At 39.1% G+C, this 21,587-nt stretch overlaps 1 protein-coding gene across 1 annotated transcript in view; it reads right to left on the reverse strand.

The window, feature by feature from the left end:
* The window catches only part of naaladl2 (N-acetylated alpha-linked acidic dipeptidase like 2), a 520,425-nt gene that overhangs the window by 322,569 nt on the left and 176,269 nt on the right, over nucleotides 1-21,587 (reverse strand). Inside the window, exons 5-7 of the mRNA XM_020702830.3 lie at nucleotides 8,677-8,853; nucleotides 7,987-8,149; nucleotides 4,847-5,008 (exon numbers count right to left, since the gene is read on the reverse strand). Of these exons, the coding sequence (XP_020558489.2) occupies nucleotides 4,847-5,008; nucleotides 7,987-8,149; nucleotides 8,677-8,845 (494 nt within the window). The 5' untranslated portion in view covers nucleotides 8,846-8,853. The remainder of the gene's footprint in view (nucleotides 1-4,846; nucleotides 5,009-7,986; nucleotides 8,150-8,676; nucleotides 8,854-21,587) is intronic.

Genomic DNA, 21,587 nt, shown 5'->3' on the forward strand with positions numbered 1-21,587 from the left:
ACACCAAATGATAGGGTTGCAATATTATCTCTAAACAGTGCAGAAACGCCTCCACCCTTTTTATTTTCTCGTATTTCCGATACATGTTTGTAGTTGGGGGGAGTTGATTCGACTAGAACTATGTTTCCTGTGTTTTTGTCAAGCCATGTTTCAGTTAAAAACATAAAATCAAGATTAAAAGAAGAGATAAGATTATTGATTAAAAATGATTTTTTGCATAAAGATCTGACATTGAGTGCAGCAAGTTTGAGATTAGTTTCCCTGGGACTGGTCGAAACCTTCTTGCTGGGGATATGAACTAGATTTCTTTGATTGGACAGTCTAACTGCCCTTTTTTGCATTCTACGTGGTGCAACTACAGGTATAGCACCAGAAGGAAGCTGTTCATCACAGGGCCCCAGTTTGACATAACCTTTCCTAGGACACTGGGGGCCCGTTTCATCCTAGCTCTGGGGGATAGCACGTCTAGAGGCGCGCAGGGGAGGTCGAGTTGAGGGTAGTTTGGGTGTTGGACCAGGAGGAGCGGGAGCTGGACGGGATTTGGGTGAACGATGGAGGGGGCGTGTTGGAGGGGCTTTGGATGAAGGACGTGTTGGAGGGACTTTGGGTGAAGGATAAGGAGGGAGTGCTGGAGGGGTAGGAGAGCTCCTGTGTGGTGTGAGGCTCACAGGTGTTAGGGGAGCCATCTTAATTCCTGACTTAATGAGGCTATCAAAATGGCTAGGTAGGGCCATGGGTGAAAGTGGGGGGGACGAAAAGGAAAGTGAGTCTTCACTGGGAGTAGATGTAGCAGGGGGCGCCCACAGCTGGTCAGACGGTGGTATTTCTGGGGCCAAATCTGGTGGTTGTTGTTGTGGTTCTGCGGTTGGGTCCTTAGCTGGCGGTGGTTGTTGTGATGCTGGTGCAGCTGAGTCCTTAGATGGAGGTGGTTGTGGTACTGGTGCTGCCGGATCCAAGTCTTTGACCGGTGGTGGTGGTGGAGGTAGTTGTTGTTGCCGTTGTGCTGTGGTTCCTGGGACACTGGCTCGGTCCTTCCTTACTGCCTTTTCAGGGCCTTGGCCTCTATGCCCCAGAGCGTGGAGGAGGTTCTTTACTAACTCTCTTGCTCCACCTCTGTTCAGGTGTGGGCCTCTTCCCATGAATAGGTCCTTTCGTTTCCATAATGTATTGAAGTTCTCAATGTAATAGAATCCTCTGGAAGCACACTCTCTGGAGAGCCAATTGTTCAGCTGAAACAGACGGCTGAACTTGAGTGACACCCCAACGATGTTAGGAAGAGGTCCACTGATGAAGGCTTCAACCTCTACTTTGTCAATCTCTTCAAATAACTTGATGAAGTCTTTTTTCAAATGTTCAGATTGTTCTTTTTTGATATCGACAGCACCTACATGGATGATTATTCGTTTGACTCCTTGGTACAAGACTTTAGATAAGAGTCCTGTAATCACTGGAACGGTAGAACTTGGGCAACATAAAGTTTGCATTCTTCTGTGGCTGACTCCACTGATAGCGCCATCTCCAAGCAGCAGCGTATCTCTGACCTTGACGTTTGGCACAGATTTTCTTTCTGCCTGTGCTTTGTTTCCAACATTATAACTCCTATTCTGTGGTCCAATTTCACTTTGTTCTTTAACATCACATTGTGTTAGGGGTAAAAATCTGTTTGTGAGCTTTATTTCAGATGTTCTGTCATCTTTACGCTTTGGCTTAACACAGAGTTACTCCGCACAAAGTTTCGGAAAGGACACAACATCACTCAGGTCTATGTCACTGTTATTCTTTTCATTTGTAGTAAGAGTGGGCTTCTTACCACCCGATGTTACTGGAAGGGTCTTGTGAAGTCCATTTTCAGTTTCCAAAGTAAATATCCGTGTTTGTAGCTCTTTTATTTCTTCTTGGTAGATCCGACAGCATTCACAGTGGGAGTTTGTTTTTTCTTCCTCTTCCGGACATGTCGCTGGCTTGTCAGACGTAAAAATATTGATTTGTATAGGTGGAAGTCACAAAAAAGGACCAGTCTGATATTCCAGGAGTTGTGGATGAAGTAAAATAATTAAAAATGATTAATTAAATGATTAAAAAGCAAATAAAGCAGGAAGCGGCAGGAGCAGGGGAAAAAGCGTCTGCACTCTTTTGCAGGGGGAGGAGTACTGGTGGAGTACAATGGTAACTGAGCTTGCACTGAAATTTGTACTTAAACGAAAATTATCAGGGTTAACCCTTGTGCTATCTTAGATGACCCCACCCTTGCATTGACATGTTCTCCCTACCATGACAAAGGTGGATAAAGGTGGAGAGATTTCATGCAATCCATGGACACCTGTGAGGTTCACAAATCATTGAAGAAAAAAGGTTCAGCGCACTGTCTAGTGGGTCTAGATGACCCAACTCCCAATGGTAAAGTGCCTAGGAAAGCACAAGGGTCATGAAAATATATACAACACAAAGACTATGACAAAATAAAATAGTGATGTCTTTTTTTGTTTTTATTTCTGACCCACTACAATTGCATACCCAGTACAGTGTCTCAGATACACTGTCCCATCAAAAATGGGTGAGACTTTAAAAAGAGGTGAGAGCATTTTTTTATAACTTCACTCTCATTGAGTATATTATTTACATACAAAGCCAACTCTATAGCATAAAACCTGTGTGTAGTAATTGTGTTCGCAACTAACATACTGCACAAAGTTTGCAAACTTTCCCAGATGTTCTCAGAGAATTTGCTAGTTCAGTGTTTTCCATGAGCTAAATCCGAGAACATTTCAGTCTTTCTGTTTTTGACAGCAACATATTGTCTTTAACATTTGCTCCGTCTTAACAAGACAAATGCATTCCAGATGGAGAAGCAGTCTCATCTTGAATTTTATCAGGGAGATCACTGTTGCTGAACATTATCTGAAGCATCTGTAGAAATGGAAAATGGACTGCAGTTTGTCCACTGGAGTCTACAGTATATTGTACTGAATTTTCTTAAGAGTACACTTCTTTGAAATGTTTTTCTGCACTTTGCAGAGCATCACTCTTCACAACGAACAAAGACGCTAGTTTTCATGACTGCGTCTACCAATTCAGCAAAAAGAGTTCGGCTAACAGGATGATCCTGCTCTTGTAAAACCATGGAAACAGTCTTTTCTAAGAGGTTTGGTGTGTGAGCAAATCTGCAGCCAACCACCAGTTATGTTTACCAAGGTCATCTGTCATCTGATTCGTTATGGTTTCCACATCTCAGTCTAAACATGAAACGTGTTAAATTAATTTTCAAAGATATTTCTGATCTAAAAGAACAGAGACACTGGCAAAAGAGTGACAGGGGAGAAGTAGCTGATACAAAAGATAGTACTCCAAAGGTGCTCTTTTTATCACAGACAGTACAAAGTTTGCACTTCCGAGTCATTTTTATGCTTTCAAGATTCAAAATATGCTTTTATCCATGTAAAAAACACTTTCTGTGACTGCCTGTTAGATGCAAATACAAAACATTAGCTATGACTCTAACTCTACTGTAAAGTCTTTGTGCTTCAGTTAAGATAAAGTTTCAATAGCAAATCAGGAAAGAAAAACATTACAACACATTTTTTTTTAAATCTAAAAGCTAAAAGCTAAATCCTCAAGGCCGTTACAATAGTCCCTCATTTATTACAAGAGTTATGTTCAAAATTTCATTTTTGGTTACAACCAAAAATGAAAAAAAGCATGTTGTATTGACTAAAACAAAGAGAGTTTAAATAACTTTCTCAGTTTAACACTGAGCATGGTGTTTTGTGTTTAGCACTAGAAGTTCAAATCCCAGCAGGGACCTACCCCTCTGTTTGGTTTTTACATGTTCTCTTCATGCATGCGTGGGTTTTCATTCCTCCTGCAGTCCAAAGACATGTTTCACAGGTTAATCGAATTTGTTCCCATGATGTAAATGTGAGCGTGTGGTTGTCTGCATCTGTGTGGCCCAATTTGGCGAGATGTGGCAAGAATGGCTGGTACAGGCTCCAGCAGCCCTGTGACCCTGAAATAATTAAGCATGTTCGAGATATGGATGAAATTTCAAATTAAAGCAAAATTATATTTTTTTTTCTGAAGGTTGGCAGTTTAGTCTTACAGTACAGGTGTGGCACTTTAGCCATGAGGAAGCCCATATGGAGATCCGAAAGTGCCATTAATAAAATCACAAAATGGAAGTTTTTTGGGTTTTTTGCCTTTTATATTAGTTTTAGAAAATAATGGGGGGAATTTGAAAGATGCTTTCAGATTTTCTATGCCAGTTAAAATGCTGTATGCTAATAGGATTTTATTGAATAAAAAAAAACATTCAGATATCTTTTATCGCAACTATTAAAGCCTGTTTGTTGCGGTTCTCCCTGACATTTTACTAAGCTTATAGACATGTTTGATCTCATATTTGGATAAATTGTGTTTCTATGCAATTCATAATTAATGACGGCAGATTGCAACCATTCAATACAAATGTAGTCATGCAAAAATTACTTCTTTTTTTCAAATTAAAGGACATATTAAATGAAAAGGAAAATGGAACAGAAAAATAAAAGCTTTAAAGATGCTTTTTAAAGGTTTCGTTTAAATATTAATACGAATACATTTTTAATAAAAATAGCTTTAAAATGCATAATTGGATTTTAAATTTTAGGCAGTAAAATAACCCCAACTCTTATTCAGAAGTCCAAAGATTAAGGCTCAATTTTAGCATTTTTATGGATTTTATTTGCGGAACTAAAGACTACACACTTAAAGTAAAGCACCTTTGGGATATTTGGCCAGAAAAATCTCTGTAACTTTTAGTCTTTGACTGTTTGTCTATTTTCTTATAATCATGAAGTGCTTTGTGTTTTACCTCTGAAGTGAATTTATCTTGTCAGCTTTGATGCCTTCCAGCAGCTCTTTGAGCAGGCCGGAGCTTTCAGGGGCAGGAAGACGAGGTTTGACGGAAGATGTGTGGGTGAACCAGCCAACAAGGAAGCCCAGAACTAAAAGCACCAATCCTGCCAGCAGGTATCTGTGGACAAAAGCAGAGGAAGGTCACAGTGTACCCCGCTGTTTTGGTAAAAGGAGGGAAGTCGGTGCAAAAGTGAAAGGATGTTTTTCATGGGATGATGAAGAAAAGATGCTAAAATGCATTAGGGAGTCTGTAACTTGACAGCATTAAAAGCAACCTCAAAAAGTGTCAAGAAAGGACTCAAACAAGCCATTTTCAATTTAAAATAAAATACTTTTTTCTTTGAAGTACTTTTTATTCTGCCCTCTACAAATAAAAAGTACTTTAAAGAAGAAAAAATAAGACACATAGCTAATATGCTTAAGAAAAAACTAAACAGAAAAAGAAAATAAAGGAAAGCCTTAATAATAATGTATATGTATCATTTTAACCTCTGTCCTGTCTTTGCATTTGTGTGGGTTTTTTGTTATTTAATGTGTGTAAGTGTTCCACCGTGTCCTTGCTTCAAATCAAATGTATTCTTATTTTATTGTAAAGCAAATGATCTCAACAATGGAATTAACCTACAGCCATCTGAAGGCGAGGCGGTTATTCTACAATGAAGACAGTCCCAACCAAGCATGTCAAACTGCATTTTTTTTTTTAAACATTTCTTTTTATAGCTAAAGACCTACTTCAATGAAAATTGTTCAGATGTTCTTGTAGTATTTTTCTCATGGTGGAGGACATATTTAAAATCTGAGCTGGCATCTGGCTCCTAACCGTATATATAGATAGCCCCAATATTGCTCGGAACTTAAAGCTTGGGGTTGTTAGAGGCTGTAAGATAAATATTGATGGTTGAACCTTTTTAGATTAGTTTTCTCCGTTTTTGATATTTAGGTTATTCATCTCAACCTTTTCTTTGCTGTGTTTCAGGGTTTTTGTTTTGACACTTTTTTTTAGATTTAATTTATAAATGATTTTATATTTGTTGGGCCAAAAGCTTAAAAAAAAAAAAAAAAAAAAGATTAGAAGGAAAAATATGTTTTTGCTTTCTTAATTAGCGCTGATTTTACTTTAATTTGAACAACATACTGTCCACCTTTGCCTAAATAATTTAAAGCTTTAATTCACAGAAAAAAGGTTGTTTATAAGCTCACACCATTGAGAGAATATCATGGTTAGTTGCTGTATTTGAGTTTTTTCCCTTGTCAGTTTAATGACTAGATAAATTACTTTTTCTACTACATTTTAAGTAACGTTTTCTTTTAGTTCAGATTTATATTTTTGGCTTAGCTATTATCTACAAGTCCATGTTTCTTGACTTTGTGTCATTTATCACCACAATTCCTCACACAGATTTTGTAAAAAAAAAAAAAAAAAAAGTCAAAAATAAAGAGAACCATCCGTTTATCTATGGTTTTTGTAAACAATTTGTAATGTCTCTATTTTAGATATCAGATCTGCCAGTCAGTGTAATTTAAGAACATTATATCAGACTTTTAAAGTAGAATTTGAATCTCTTCTTTGATTTATATCATATTTTATATCATATTATTTTACTGTATTTTCTGATTTCTTTGTGTTTCATTGTTTTTATCTCCACCATTGGACCTAAAAACATTGTGATAGTTCATATAAGTACAGTGTAATAGTAGATCCACTTTTGACAGTGAGGTTTTTCTCAGCAGTTCTCCTCTGGGTAAAAAGATTCTTCTTAGAGTTTGAATTATTTTTATCTTCCAACAGTTTTACAACCAAGCCGAGCTTTTCAGAGAATCTGTGCTCTGTTGGCAATTATCAAAAGTCTTCTGCCGGAGATTAATCGTTTTTCTGAAGCCAAGCATTTGGCTTTCCTGTAGCTCTGTCCGTCTATTCAGTGAGCAGCAACTCTCCACAGTTGGGTTGAGGATAGTCAGAGTTCTCAGAGGACCTCCAAATGCCAATTGTGGCTGAACGCGTGTCAGAAAATGATTACACAAGGCCTTTTCTGGGTTTTTCAAGGACCATTGATACAGAGCAAAAAAAGTATACCAGACTTTCACTACTGTGGAAAACCTTGGAGAATCAAAAGTCAGAAATGACACATGCACGGGTAAGGAAAAAATAAGAGAAAGTTGAAAAAAGAACTTTAAAAAAAAAAGCTAATGCTCACCACCAACGCCATTGTGTTGAATCTAGACTCTAGACTCTGAATCTAGACCCGAAAAAAACCATGGGCTTTTTGCAGTGGTCCACCCAGAACACTGTCTAAAATCCCATTGAAAAATAAGTAGAGATCAGTGTGACTTTAAGCAGACCTTCCAATCTAAAAGAATTTGAAAAAAAAAAACAAAAAGGGAGAAACTATCAAAGGAAACAACAATAAAACTGGTCAGAAATTATAAGTGTTTGATGGCTGTATATAGTCAACAATCTAGGCTTATTTATTTAAAAATAGGGTAAGGTATGAATAATTATGAACATGCCACCTATTGTTTTTTTCTTTTTGGTCCATGATTTATTACATCGTCTTATAACCATTTGTGAGATACCTGTGTCCTTTTCAATCAGGAAGAAACATGCTGGTTGAATAAGGGTAACTCTAGGTCAGAATTTTCCACAGAGTGATTGTAGGCTTGACTGTGTGCAGTAGAAAAGCATTTGTGAAAAGAAAAAAGAAAGCAAATAATAAAAATTGTGAGCTAAGTCACATTGCAGAGCCCCTAAAGGGACATAGAAGTAAAAAATAAATTAGTACTGATTTCTCGTGAGCACGGGAAAATATGTGGTGCTCACGAGAAAGAAACTCATGCCAGTTGATCCTGTCTGATTCACCGGTTTCACCAGTTTAGGTGCATTCATGTCATAAAGGTGATACCAGACATGCAAAGCTACAAGGTAAAATTAAACTGAGTAAGCTCATCAAATAGACTCTGGTGCACACATTTTAGTGTTTAACTTTCATGTTCCTTTAGGTTAAGAGCTCTGTTCATTGACCACCTATTTGAATTTTTGTTCCCCCATTTCTACATGTGTTCTATGCTCTATGCCATGTTTTCCATGTTACAAAGTACCTGAAAGTGAAGCACTGCAGCTGTCTTGGTTCTTTGTGGTACGGAGCCCTGGTGAAGCGGGAATTGTAGTTGGGATCTTCCTGAAGTCTTTCAAAGCGTCCATGTGGGGAAACTGATGGCTGGACGGACTCCATCACCTCAGGATCAGGGCCACGGTCTGAAACTGGTTACAGTATTGATGAGTTAATGATGAGTTAAAGACAAATTTGTGACATTAAAATAAAAAGATATAAAGTAAGGGACATAAAAGATTTTTAAAAAGGTCTTTAGGGCAGGGGTGGCCCTCCTCCTGGTTTTCCAGAAATCCTGCCTCATCTGCTGCTGATTACCTGGATCAGTTGTGCTTGGCCAATAAGGAGCTTTAATGGAAGGTTGGTTGGAAAACACTGGCCATTGAGGCCTGGACTCCCACAACCCTGATTTAGGGGCTCCGTTCAAAGAGACCCTCTAAGAGCTCTTAAAAAAAGAAAAATCTTCTAACTTATATCTCAAAGGCAGAGCTTTAATGCATGAAGAGAGTTAAAAACATTATGGGGACACATATTAAAAAAAAGCAGAGAAAATGCAAAAACCCAACAAGAAAAACACAAAACAAAGGGTTGCTTACCAAGAAAACATGCCTACTTTGGACTTTTAAAGATGCTAAAATTGCATTGTAGTTTTATTTTTTTACACAAACTAACATCTAACCTGATCGTGGGCATTCCACATGCTGCATCTGCATGTGGTCCATGCTTGGCCCTGGATCCTGCATCCCATCCTTGTCCAGATTCCAGGCAGGGTCCAAAGCCTCAGGGCAGTGTAGAGCCTCACTATCAAGTGCTCCCCCCTGCACATCACATACTTTGCTGTATGCCATGCTTAGACCTGGGGAAACATGTAGATGCCTATCACATTTCATGTGTTAAATAATCTTTAGATCCGTGTTTGTTTTAGCAAGAGGAATTTTAATTACAGCAACATTTTCATGTCTTGTAATGAAAGGAAAAACAAAAGGAGTAAAATTAAAACTGACTTGACCAGATGAACATGGAGCAGGAGCTAAAAAGTGGGGAGACTAATAATAATGCAATCTACAAATTAGCTTTTGGATTTGAAAATGCATTTCCAACTAAATCGATTTAAAGACAATGTCATTTTAATCTGCTCTTCTTTCCATTTAACTTGGAAGTTACTTATTTCCATTGTCGTGATTTCAAAACAGCTCCAACAGCAGAATCTTTTACAGTTCACTATTCCTCATGTTTTTTAGGTTACAAAATTCAAATTATATGGGCAATTTGTCAGTTGTCTCATCCAGGGACGGTCCTACACAAACAGGATTGTTATCACCTTCCTCCACTGCTGTTTGATTCGTCAATTATAAACAATTATCCTTGAATGTCACATGGTGCATTTTTTCATTTGGTTTTTCATAAACTTAAAATTAATTACTCAGTCAGACTTTAACACAATGGCAGCTAATTGAAGTTTGTTGTTTTGTTAGTAGGACCTCAGGGTTCATGTTTCTTTCCGCAACATGTGCTGTGTCAATCAGTTCAACCATCATAGCGGTTATTAGGCTTCAGTTTGGTCTGTTTTATTATATTGGGGAGATTTTTGAAATTCTCTATGACTGATAGAAAAATGTCCAATTTAACGCTTTGACTGGAACAGTTTTTAGCAGAGAAAATATTAGTTACGCTCTCATCCATCCATCCAGTTGCCTCAGGGCAAATGCAGGATATGGCAAGGACAGGTTGCTGATCCTTCCCAGGGTACATTGTTCTATATACCTGTACTTATGTGAATCAGGTGTAGTCTTATTTAAAGTCTACTTTTTTACATGTGGAGGGCATGCATGGGTCACAACCCAGTTAGTGAAAGATTCTATGAAAACATACAAGTCATTCAGGTTCCTGATGCATAATGCTTCTACCTTATGCCTGCCTAATTAAAAAGCTATTCCAACATGCAGATAATAATGTGGAATAAGCCAAACTGGATTTGTCCAATTTCTCTTCAATCAATTATCTAACACTTAAAAATATAAACTTCTTTTAGACTGATGTGTGCGAACAACCACAAAAAAGGATGTAAATTCACATTTGGTACAACAAGATGGATATTGCTGCATCCACTGCATATATTTTAATTGTGTTCATAGCCAATTTTTGTTGTTGGTTGCACGTTGCAGATCTATCTTCCTCCGCTTATCCGGGACCGGGTCATGGGGCAGCAGTCTGAGCAAAGATGCCCAGACTTCCCTCGCCCAGTCACTTCCCCCAGCTCCTCTTGGGGAATCCCGAGGCCTTCCCAGGCCAGCCGAGATACGTAGCCTCTCCCGCGTGTCCTGGGTCCTCCCCGGGGCCTCCACCCAGTGGGACATGCCCGGAACTCCTCCCCAGGGAGCCGTTCGGGCGGCATCTGGACTAAATGCACGAGCCACCTCAACTGGCTCTTCCCCATGTGGAGGACAACCGGTTCTACTCGAGGCTCTCCCCAGATGACCGAGCTTCTCACCCTATTTCTAAGGGAGCGCCTAGCCACCCTACGGAGGAAACTCATTTTAGCTGCTTGGATTTGGGCCTCGTTCTTTCGGTCATGACCCAGAGCTCAGCGGTGCTGACCCTCATCCCAGCCGCTTCACACTCAGCCGCAAAGCGCCCCAATGTACGCTGGAGGTCCTGGCTCGATGAAGCCAACAGGACAACATCATCTGCATCTTGTCACACGTATTTAAAGTTAAAGTCCCATTAGCTGTCACACATCTAGGTGTGAGAGCTAATGAAATGTGATTTGAGCGTGGCTATTTCTGCAGAAATAGCCACGCTCAGGAACTATTTGGTGGCTTAACCCTAATTATAATCCTAACCTTAACCCTTTCTCTGGGTCTGTGTGGTCAAGAAAAAAGTTCAGCACCGGCTGCATATATTTAGAAAACTACGTGCAATTAGTTTTTTTTTCCCTTTTTTTTATGACAGAAAGGCATGGTGGAAAGAATGAAAAATCGTTTTTAAGGTTGTTTTGTCTTTAGAATTTGGGATAAGGTGCAAATGCAGTACTCACACCAATTTGCAAAAGAACACAATAATGATTGTTTGGTAATGAATAATCTATCTTTATTTTTTTTATTATCAGATAAGCATGCATGTTTTAAATATCTCAGACACTCATTATAAACTGTTGTTTGTCTAATCAGAAAAAAACATTGTCAAGATTAAAAGAGGAAACAAGCCAACCAATGACAATTATACTTAAGCAGTATGCAGGACGGAGAAGAAAATAATCACAGAAGCAGTTAAAGAAACACAAAAATACACGGCTGAAGGGAGGAAAGAAGACGGCAAGTGCTTATGGATGAACGAGGAAGGGTAAAAAGGCAGAGAGAGCAGGTCTGGGAGTTCCTTGGCATCAATCTTCAATGCTCCACCACACTTTCATTACTTCTAGCTCAATGCAGATGAAGGCCTCTGACTAAAATGGAACAGAAGTTCATTTCACCACTGACCTGCTGTTACTGCCCCACACGCTGCAAACAGCCTCACCTGATTCCCAGCACACACCAACACTAAAGCGACTGATTACAAACCTCAGTCATTGCAAATTCCACACATGTACTGTTCGGTTTTTAGCAGAATATATTTTAATCACATTCATGTCTTGGAATAACAAAACCCCAAAGCTTTATTATTGTTTGATAATCTTGAGGAAAATCTATGAAGATCTCATTTAGAATGACAAAATAACAACAGCCACAACAGAAAATCCATAAATGTTGGTGTTTTCTGTTAGCCTTAGTTTATTCAAGTTGCAGTGTAGCAAAGTGGAAAAATTTGTTTTTGTACCTCAAGGTTCTGGCTGAAATCACTCTTGTGGATGCACCTGGAATGTATTATGTCATTAACCTGGGCATCCAAATGCCCAACAAATAGCTTGCCGGTTGTCACGACTCTTTGGTAATGTGCTGACTGCTCTTGGTTCCTTTAAAAGCTCATTGAAGTATCTGAAACATGTGCATTCACATTCAAACAGATTCTGTCTTACCTGTTCTGCTGAAGCTTTGAATGATACAGGACCTGAAAAACCCTCATTCCAGTTGCCATTGTCTCCATGATTATCCCTCTTAAAAAGGTCATTGTAGATGTGTTATCTTTATATATCTTTATAAGCTATCTGTAAACCAAACAGCTTTATCTGCTTGCTTTCTTAGCCTGTCTGTAAAAAGTGGGCTGAAACAATCTTTTACTAACAGGAAGTGCAGCAGATACCCCGCCCCCAAAGGACACAAGACCTGTTATGATTGATCAGTATTGTAGTACATGTGGTGGCTGTGTTTTTATTGTTTACCTGCTGACATCCATAATAGAAGCACAGGTAACTGAACTGTCTGTAGAAGTGCAGTAGCGGCAGGGTAGCATAGTTGGTATGGTGTAGGGCTGACATGCTGGAAACCAGGGTTTGCTTCCCAGGGATTGCAATGATCCCTGGGATCCAGTGTTATGATCCAGTGTTAGTTCATTAGGCAAGACCCTTCACACTACTCCCTAAGGGGACCTAGGTCTGTGTGTCCTTGTGCTGGTCCCTAGCTGGGTCTACCTTGGTCCACGGATAAAATACAAAGTTGCGTCAGGAAGGGGATCCGGCATGAAAGCTTTTGCCAAACCACATGTGACGCTCAGTGAATGCGGATTCGCTGTGGCAAACCCTGAGGGGATTTATTTGAATATATTTACATGTTGACATTCAAAACAAATTGCATTCTGATTTGAACAATTGATAATGAGCTTAAAGTTATTTATTTGCAAATTTAAATGTGTCATTTTTAAACCTCAATCAGATGAAACCAGTAACTATGAGAGAAAAGGTCAGAGAAGTTGATTTCTAATGATCATTTTTGTTTATTCAATAGTGAGCACTGGCAAACATTTTTTCTTGTATCAGTGAAAGACATAAACAGCAAACATCAAGTTCAGTGTTAAGTGGTTCTTTTAAAGATCAAGGTATACCAAAAAAATAAATCAAATACAATCACAGCTAATATTTTTATAACAAAGCATTTCTTTGTCTTTCCATGTTTTGCTAAAAAAAAAAAAAGTACATGTTTAATACATTCACGTATAAAAGTCCTCTTTAGTGTATAGGAAATAAAGGAAAGTTTTTTCTAAATGGTGTCTACTTATATAGCACTTTTCTACCTTCTTTGAAGACCCGAGACAGTTTACAATCACAGTCCCATTCACACACTGATGACAGCTCAGCTGCCAAACTGTGGAGCCAACCAAAAACCATCAGAAGCACTGTGAGGGTCAGTGTCTTGTCCAAGGACACTTCAACTGAGGAGGTGGGAATGGAACCTGAAAACTTCTAATCAGAGGTGGACCGCCTTACGGCTGTACCATGGCTGCCAAAACAAGACAACAAGAGCTCCTTCATGACAGTTATGGCTGCAGAGTGGCCTTTTGTCACATAAACAGCATAATGGCTTCAATGGTTTAGAGACTAGGTGGCAGAAGAGATGAAAATGTTGAGGTACTCTTTGAGAGAGATGAGGATGAAGAGGATCAAGAACGAATAAAGAACAGCAGAGGAACAGATCATGTTAGATGTTTTGGAGATGCAGTGGGGCAAACATGTATTTAGTCAGCCACCATTTGTGCAAGTTCTCCCACTTAAAAAGATGAGAGAGAATTGTAATTTTTATCATGGGTAAACCTCAACTATGAGGGACAAATGTAGAAGAAAAAAATCCAGAAAATCGCATTGTATGATTTCTTTTTAAATCTTTCTTTCAGCAAACAATACTGCTGATTTTACTATGAAGTGTTTAAGTAAAGCAGTGTTTTTCAACCTTTCTTGAGCCACGGCACACTTTAACCTTGACAAAAATCCTGCGGCACACCAGCATCCAAAAATCAAAAAAGGAGAAACTCTATAGTCTGTATCGATCTACGCCCCTCCACAATCTCACATGGTTTTTTGTGATAATTGTGGCAGAAAAAGTTGGAAGCTGCAGCTGTTTTTTCTAAAAGATGTAATAAAAGTTAAGTTAGAAGATTTAATAACTGATGTGTGTCCGTTGTTGTTTCAAGACGTTAAGAGCGAGACTCATTGTGCCGCCGAGACGCTGTCACTTTAACCCAATGCATCATGGGAGATCTAGTGAAAAAAATCCGCCAACGCAGAAAGGCAAGCGTCTCTGAGCTTCATTGTTTTGTTCACATGTTCCACGGTCTGACACCGGATTCTGTGGAAAGCTACACCGCTAAAGACGAACTTTAACTAGTATTTTTGTTAGAACTGAGCGACTTTATCAACGGAATCATAACAAGGAAGTTAGGACTTTGACCACTTCTGATTGGTCAGACTGATGATATGTGATTAAGACTCCAAGACTGATTGGCGGAGCCAGTTGAAGGGGCGGGACTTTTCAGAAAACGGCTTTGGTTGCAGCTAAATTATCAAAATGTCTTTAATAAAATCAAATAATGAACACAAAGAAAAAAGTATTTTACGATCTTTCATATTCCTAACTTCTCAGTGTTTTATCAGGGCCTGTTTGGATGAACAAAGAGCTGATATCCTGAAGATGGGAAATGTTGTTAAATCAGTTAATGAGGGCAATTTCCCACGGCACACCTGACCATCTCCCACGGCACACTAGTGTGCTGAGGCACACTGGTTGAAAAACACTGAAGTAGAGGTTGACTTGTCTATATATCGTTGAAATAATCAATAAATGGTTGCCATGTTTCATAAAAACGTTTTCGTGCTGTCTTAATAAAAATTTAATATTTTCTAAATGTAAGTATTACATTATGTTTCTTACCAAATGAAGATGTGTTGGGGGAAATTTGCTTTTCCAATTAAGTAGGATTAGACGTCTAGCCAATAGGGTAACATAACTTAAGACATTTTTTTGTTTACTGTTTAAACAAATTCCAGCAGTTGGCACTCCAAATATTCCTGCTATAGGGTCCAATGGGAGTTTAACCTTAAATATTAGAGACAATTTTTCAAATATTTTTGTCCAACAGGGAATGATTTTGTTGCAGTCCCAAAATGTGTGGGACAGTGAGGCAGGAACATGTCCTCAACGTTCACTGAGAACATTCTTGATATTTTTTTCCTGGACAAGTGCAGTCTGTGAAGGATTTTGAACTGGAGTAACCTTTGTGCTATCCTAGGCACTTTAACATTGGGAGTTGGGTCATCTATACCCACTTGACAGTGCTCTGAACCTTTTTTCTTCAATGATTTGTGAACCTGTCCATGGATTACATTAAATCTTTCCAACTTTATCCACCTTTGTCATGGTAGAGAGAACATGTCAGTGTAAGAGTGGGGTCATCTAAGATAGCACAAAGGTTAAACCATGACTGCTGCACACTGATGAACTTGTTGCTGAGCCATTATCCACTGTTCTTTCGTAATTGCTGTTGTCAAGTCCAAACTCCAGGCTTTTTTCAGATGATCCAATGTGGCGGTACAATCAATATTTAAAAGATTATGATATATTGTAGAAATGGAGCCCTTTTATAATGGATCTTTGAGTAAAATCCTATCCATAACATTTTCCTTTGGTTGACTGCGGAGGGAAACATTGCCCTAGTAAGGTCGCAAATCTGCAAATATTTGAAAAGTCTTTGTTATCAAGATAATATTTTTTTTTTAATTGGTCAAATGTAGAGAAGGTCTTATTTATGAACAATTCTGCAACTAAGTGGATCCCTTTAGAACCCCATTGTTTAAAATTATTATTTGATAGTAATTTATCAGCTTGATTGTTGGTCAATGGCATTTGTACTGAACAAAAATTCCATTTAAAACATTTTCTTATCTGGGACCAAAATGGGACTGAGATAATACTGGGTTCTGGCATTTAAATTTAGAATGGTCTGATGTACAATATAACAGTGACTTTACTGTATTTGGGAAGAAAGCTTGATTTTCCAACCGTTCCCAATCAGGTCTGGTTTTTCCGTCCCAGAAGGAAATACATCGAATATTACAGGACCAATAACACAGACTAAAGCTGGGTAGTCCTAATCCTCCCAAGAATTTTGGTATTTTTAAAAAAACTTTTTTCATTCTGGGAGTTATTTTGTTCCAAATAAATGATGAGATAAGAGAATCTATTGAAAAAAAAATTGGAAAAGAAATAAATATTTTGGCAATACCTTCATTCTAACTATATTTCCACGACCAGCTAATGAAATGGGTAGATTACCTAGTCGCTTAACTTGTTTGTCTGTTTGTTGATAGAGATTCAAAAAATTATGTTTAAAAAGTCCAGATATATCTTTTGTTATGTTAATTCCAAGGTATCTGAAATCGTTCGAAACATCAAAAGGAAAAGATGTCAGTATATTCAAGTTTGTATTGCTGAAATTTATGGGAAACAATATGTTCTTTGAAATATTAATCTTTTATTCTGACATGTCACCAAAGTTAGAGAGGATAGTCATGATTGAAGGTATTGACGTAAGAGGGTCTGAAATGTACAAAAGCAGATCATCTGCGTATAGAGACACTCTATGCTCTGAATTTCCTCTGACAATCCCTTTATAGGTGCTAAAGGAATGCAAGGAGTATGCATGACCAAGGAAAATAAAAGAGGAGATAAGGGGCAGCCCTGTTTTGTTGAACGTTGGAGAGAGAAAGTACTAAAGCAAATGTTGTTTGTTTGTACTGACGCCTTGGGATCGGCATAAAGTAACTTTATCAAAGAGATATAATTAGGTCCAAAGCCAAACCTAGACAGGGTTGAAAAGAGAAAATCCCATTCAACCCTGTCAAACGCCTTTTCTGCGTCCAATGAGAGTAACACCTCCAGCCCTTTATTTTTAGGGCTATGGGTGTAAATAATATTAAACAACCTTCTGATATTAAAAAAAAAAAATGTCTTTCTTTAATAAATCCTGTTTGGTCTGGAGACACAACAGTTGGATGAATGGTTTCTAAACGTCTAGCTAATATTTTAGCTAGTATTTTGTTGTCTACATTTAAAAGGCGAAATGGTCTATAAGATCCCGGTTCTGTTGGGTCTTTGCCAACTTTATGGATTAATGAGATGTTAGCATCACATAAGGTTGGTGGTAAATGTCCTGTTGATAAAGCTTCATAATAGACCTGCAGCAAAAGTGGAGCAAGCTGATCATTGAAAATTTAATAAAACTCTGCACTATACCCATCAGGACCTGGGCGTTTGGAACTTTGCATACTGTGAATTGCAACTTTTATTTCTTCTTTTGTGATTTGTTCGTCTAACAACTTTTCTTTTTCTAAGATGATTGTGGGCATATGAATGGATTCTGAGGATTCAAGTTTGGAATAAAAACACTTAAACACATCATTAATTGCTTTTGAGTCTGTGGTGATTTGCCCTGAGAGAAAAAAGAACATTTTTCTAAGTTTAGTGACAACGTGTGAAATGGATCAAATAAATTTTCCATACCTTTTTTTTTATACCTTTTGTTGATTTTGAGATGGCAGATAATTTATGTGATGACTTATCCATAATGTGATCCAAAATCAGATTGAAGTCCCCTCCTATGATCAACTTATGAGAATTAATATATGGAAGTAATGAAAAAAAGTGTTAATAAAATTCTGATCCTCAATATTGGGAGCCTAGATATTAGCTAAAGTAACATAATCATTATGTAATTTTCCTGCTATCATAAAATATCGCCCATGAGGGTAGGTTATTACAGTAGAGGGAACAAAAGGGACAGATTTTATTGATGATTGTTGCTACTCCTCTGCTCTTAGCTGTAACATTGGAATAAAAAGTTTGTCCCATCTATTTTGCACTTAAACATTTGTTTTTTCTTTCTCTTAAATGAGTTTCTTGTAAAAACCCAATGTCCTAATTTTCTAAGATGTGTCAAAACCTTACCCTGTTGTACTGCTCCGTTTAATCCTTTGCTATTCCACGACACCCATTTCACCCCCCTTTCTACAGTGAAACCTGTTCTGTTATCAGTAGACATTTATATAGTAAGGACAAAAAGAACAAATTTTCAGTATTTTACAGACAACCTCTATTAATAACAATATTCCAATTAAATGCAGGTTAAAATATAAACAAAACATGAAAACACCCTGTTCCTTCTCTGAACTCCTTAAACAAACAGTTCCAACATAACCTAACCAAAGAGTCCTACTACAAAGAGAGAAATCTGAGTATATAAACTCAGAGAAGTGGGAGAACATATGACTAACCACTAAGCTCCTGTGAACAACATAACTTTATAATTAACTTAATATTTACTTCCCAGCTCTTAAGAGACCGGCATGTCTCTGGCAGAATTTCAGCTCTCCTCTTGCGGGCACAAGGCATTGGACCTGATGACGTTTCCGCAGATGATGGATCTTTGAAAACGTCTCGCATGCCGTCCACTGTTACCACAAGCCTGGCTGGAAACTGCATGTTGTATTGGATTCCTGCGCTGCGAAGGTTTGCCTTTACCTTGAAAGCTGCGCGTTGTCGTCCAACCTCCGGGCTCACGTCCGTCCGTCATAAAGATGTGAACTGGGGATCCTTCAAAGCTTAATTTACGCGGGGGCGCGGCCAGCGTCAGCTGTGTTGCTTTTCTCCTCAGATGAAGACTGCGCGAACACCTCTATGGTCGTCTGCGTATATTTCTTTCCTTTCCGTGTGTCCATTTTTAAGTTCCAGTCACGTAGTAGCCGGCTTACTAAATGAATGTAACTCTGGGAAGTATAATATATTTTATTCAAGCTCAGAGCTGGTCCTTCGCGGTGCTTACTCCATGGGGACCGGAAGCGGAAGTCTCGCATTGTCTGATATTTAAAGAATTTATTTGTTACTGGTGGTGGATTATAATTATTTGTTCAATAGCAAAAGTTCAACTCAATACTTTTTTATACACCCTTTGTTGGCAAAGACAGCAATCAAACATTTTCTGTAAGTCTTCACAAGGTTTTCACAAACTGTTGCTGATATTTTGGCCCATTCCTCCATTCGGATCTCCTCTAGAGCAGTGATGTTTTGGGGCTCTTGCTGAGCAACACAGACTTTCAACTACCTTTAAAGATTTTCTATGGGGTTGAGACCTGGAGGATGCTAAACCACTCAGAGACCTTTTAATGCTTCTTATGAAGCCACTCCCTCGTTACCCGGGCACTGTGTTTGGGATCGTTGTCATGCTGAAACACCCAGGCACATTTCATCTTCAATGCCCTTGCTGATAGAAGGAGGTTTTCACTCAAAATCTAACGATACATGGCTTCATTCATTCTTTCCTTTGCACAGATCAGTCATCCATGTCCCTTTGCTGAAAAACAGGTCAACAATTTTGTTTCTGGTGTCCTTAAACAGTTCTTTGATATTGGCCATAGTGGAGTTTGGGGTGTGACTGTTTGAGGTTGTGGACAGGTGTCTTTTATTTAGATAACCAGTTCAAATAGGTGCCATTAATACAGGTAACGTGGGAGGACAAATTAAGGGTCTGTGAGAGCCAGAAATCTTGCTTGTCTGTAGGTGACCCAATACTTGTTTTCAGCTATAATTTGCAAATTCTCTCAAATCAGACAATTCTAGATTTTTTTTCTCTTTTCTTCTCTCACATTGAACCCCCTCAGCCAAATAATCAAGAAGACTGGCTATGGATACCGACTCAGAAATAGGGTCAACATCAGTCACCTCCTCTACATGGATGACATCAAGCTATATGCTAAGTGAGAGAGTGACAGTCACTCCATGATCCACACCAACAGGATCTACAGTACTGACATTGGGATGTCATTCGGCTCGAGATATGTTGCCGGATGGTGACAAAGAGAGGCAAGGTAGTCCATACAGGAGGGGTCTCACTCCCAGAAGGAACAATGACATTGAGGACAGTTACAAGTAATTTGGAATTCCACAAGCAAATGGTAACCTGGAGCAGGCAACAAGGAAAGCTGCAACAGCTAAATACCTCCAACGAGTAAGACAAGTCCTGACAAGCCAGCTCAACGGCAAAAATAAGACCTGGGCAATAAACAGCTACGAACTGCCAGTTATCAGATACCCTGCAGGAATAATAAGATGGCCAAAGGAAGAGATACAGACCACGGATGTTAAAACACAAAAGCTCCTCACCATGCATGGAGGGTTCCATCCCAAATCTAGCACCCTGAAGGCCCGTACACACCGGGACGAATTTCGCCAGCGATATTTGCCGACGTTTAACGCCTCGTGACTAAACAAAGGGCACCAATGTGAGTGTGCACACCGACGTGAAAAAACGCCACGCGTCAAAGCGTCACTTTTTAAAAAACGCCTCGGGTTCGTTTTTTTGGTTTGACGCGCCGCGTCGAAAACTATACGACCAATGAGAATGGCGCTTTTTGCACACGTGTCTGGAGCTTCTGAAGTTACAGTAAAACACAACTTGGGGGCGCTCAAACACAAAACTGCCTTGCTGAGCACACATACCAGCGAAGAAGATAGACGCCAAGTAGCGTCTACACTGCCGCGAAGAAATAATGACGGACATTCTAAAATATCCCCGAACCAAGCACCAGTTGGAGCAACTGGTGCTTGAAATATTAATGTTTTCTTTGTATGATTCTGACAAGCGCGTAAATACTTGCTCTCTTCTTCTGAGTGAAAAGCGACTTTAAGAAGCGTAAAAGTGCGCAGCGCCACCTTGTGTACAGGAGTATTTCTGTTTTACATTAAGCGCCATCTAATGTCAGGGAATGAAATTGCATGTTCGCTCGGCTCATCGTCAGCGAAAAGCGAATATTCGTCCCGGTGTGTACGGGCCTTGAGACTGTATACTAGCCGCAAGGAAGGAGGCCGAGGACTAGTGAGCGTAGAAGCCACTATCCAGGATGAAACATCCAAGATGCATGAGTACATCAAGCTCAAGACCCCAACTGACAGTGTGCTCAGTGAATGTCTCAGGCAATGGAGAGCAGAGGATACAGTGCTAAAGGACAGATCCTCATGGGAGGACAAACCCCTGCATGGGATGTTCCAACGGACCATAACTGAAGTGGCTGATATCAAGAAGTCCTACCAATGGCAGTTTCAAAATAAAATGTCACATAGAGACTGTGATAATTTTGAATGACCTCTAACACGAATGAACACTTGTTACTGAAACACTTGCAGATGAAGGAAATTTGCTCCTGTTTCTGCTCAAACTAATCAAGTAATCTCAACCAGTGATCAGTTAATTAACGTACCCTCATTAATTACACAGAGATTTATGCTCATGCCTTAGTCACAAATGCCCTTACGGATGGATATGGGCTGTCTCTGGGTGAAAAATGAGCAAACCTGTATTGGGTACTGGGGAAGGTGGTAGTTTGCTAAAGCAGAAAAGTTTATGCTGTGAATGACAGTGGTGAAGTATAGGTGAGAACCAGGCATGTCACATAAATGTTTCACTTTTTCAACCAACCCATCAGAATTTTACCTCTCAGTTGTGGGCAGGACTGTTAGCGTGGAGTAAACCTGCCCCCCCCCCCATCATCCATCTTTTCACATTTTATCCAGCTTGCTTACAGCACCTCACACCCCTAACCTAACATTAGCTGTGCAACACAATTGGAGAGCAATATTGGAGCCATGTAGTCATACAGTTAGAGCCAGTTACCAG

The sequence above is a fragment of the Oryzias latipes genome, chromosome 4 (genome assembly GCF_053564925.1).
Source record: "Oryzias latipes strain Hd-rR chromosome 4, Olatipes_Hd-rR_3.1".
Classification (NCBI taxonomy): domain Eukaryota; kingdom Metazoa; phylum Chordata; class Actinopteri; order Beloniformes; family Adrianichthyidae; genus Oryzias; species Oryzias latipes.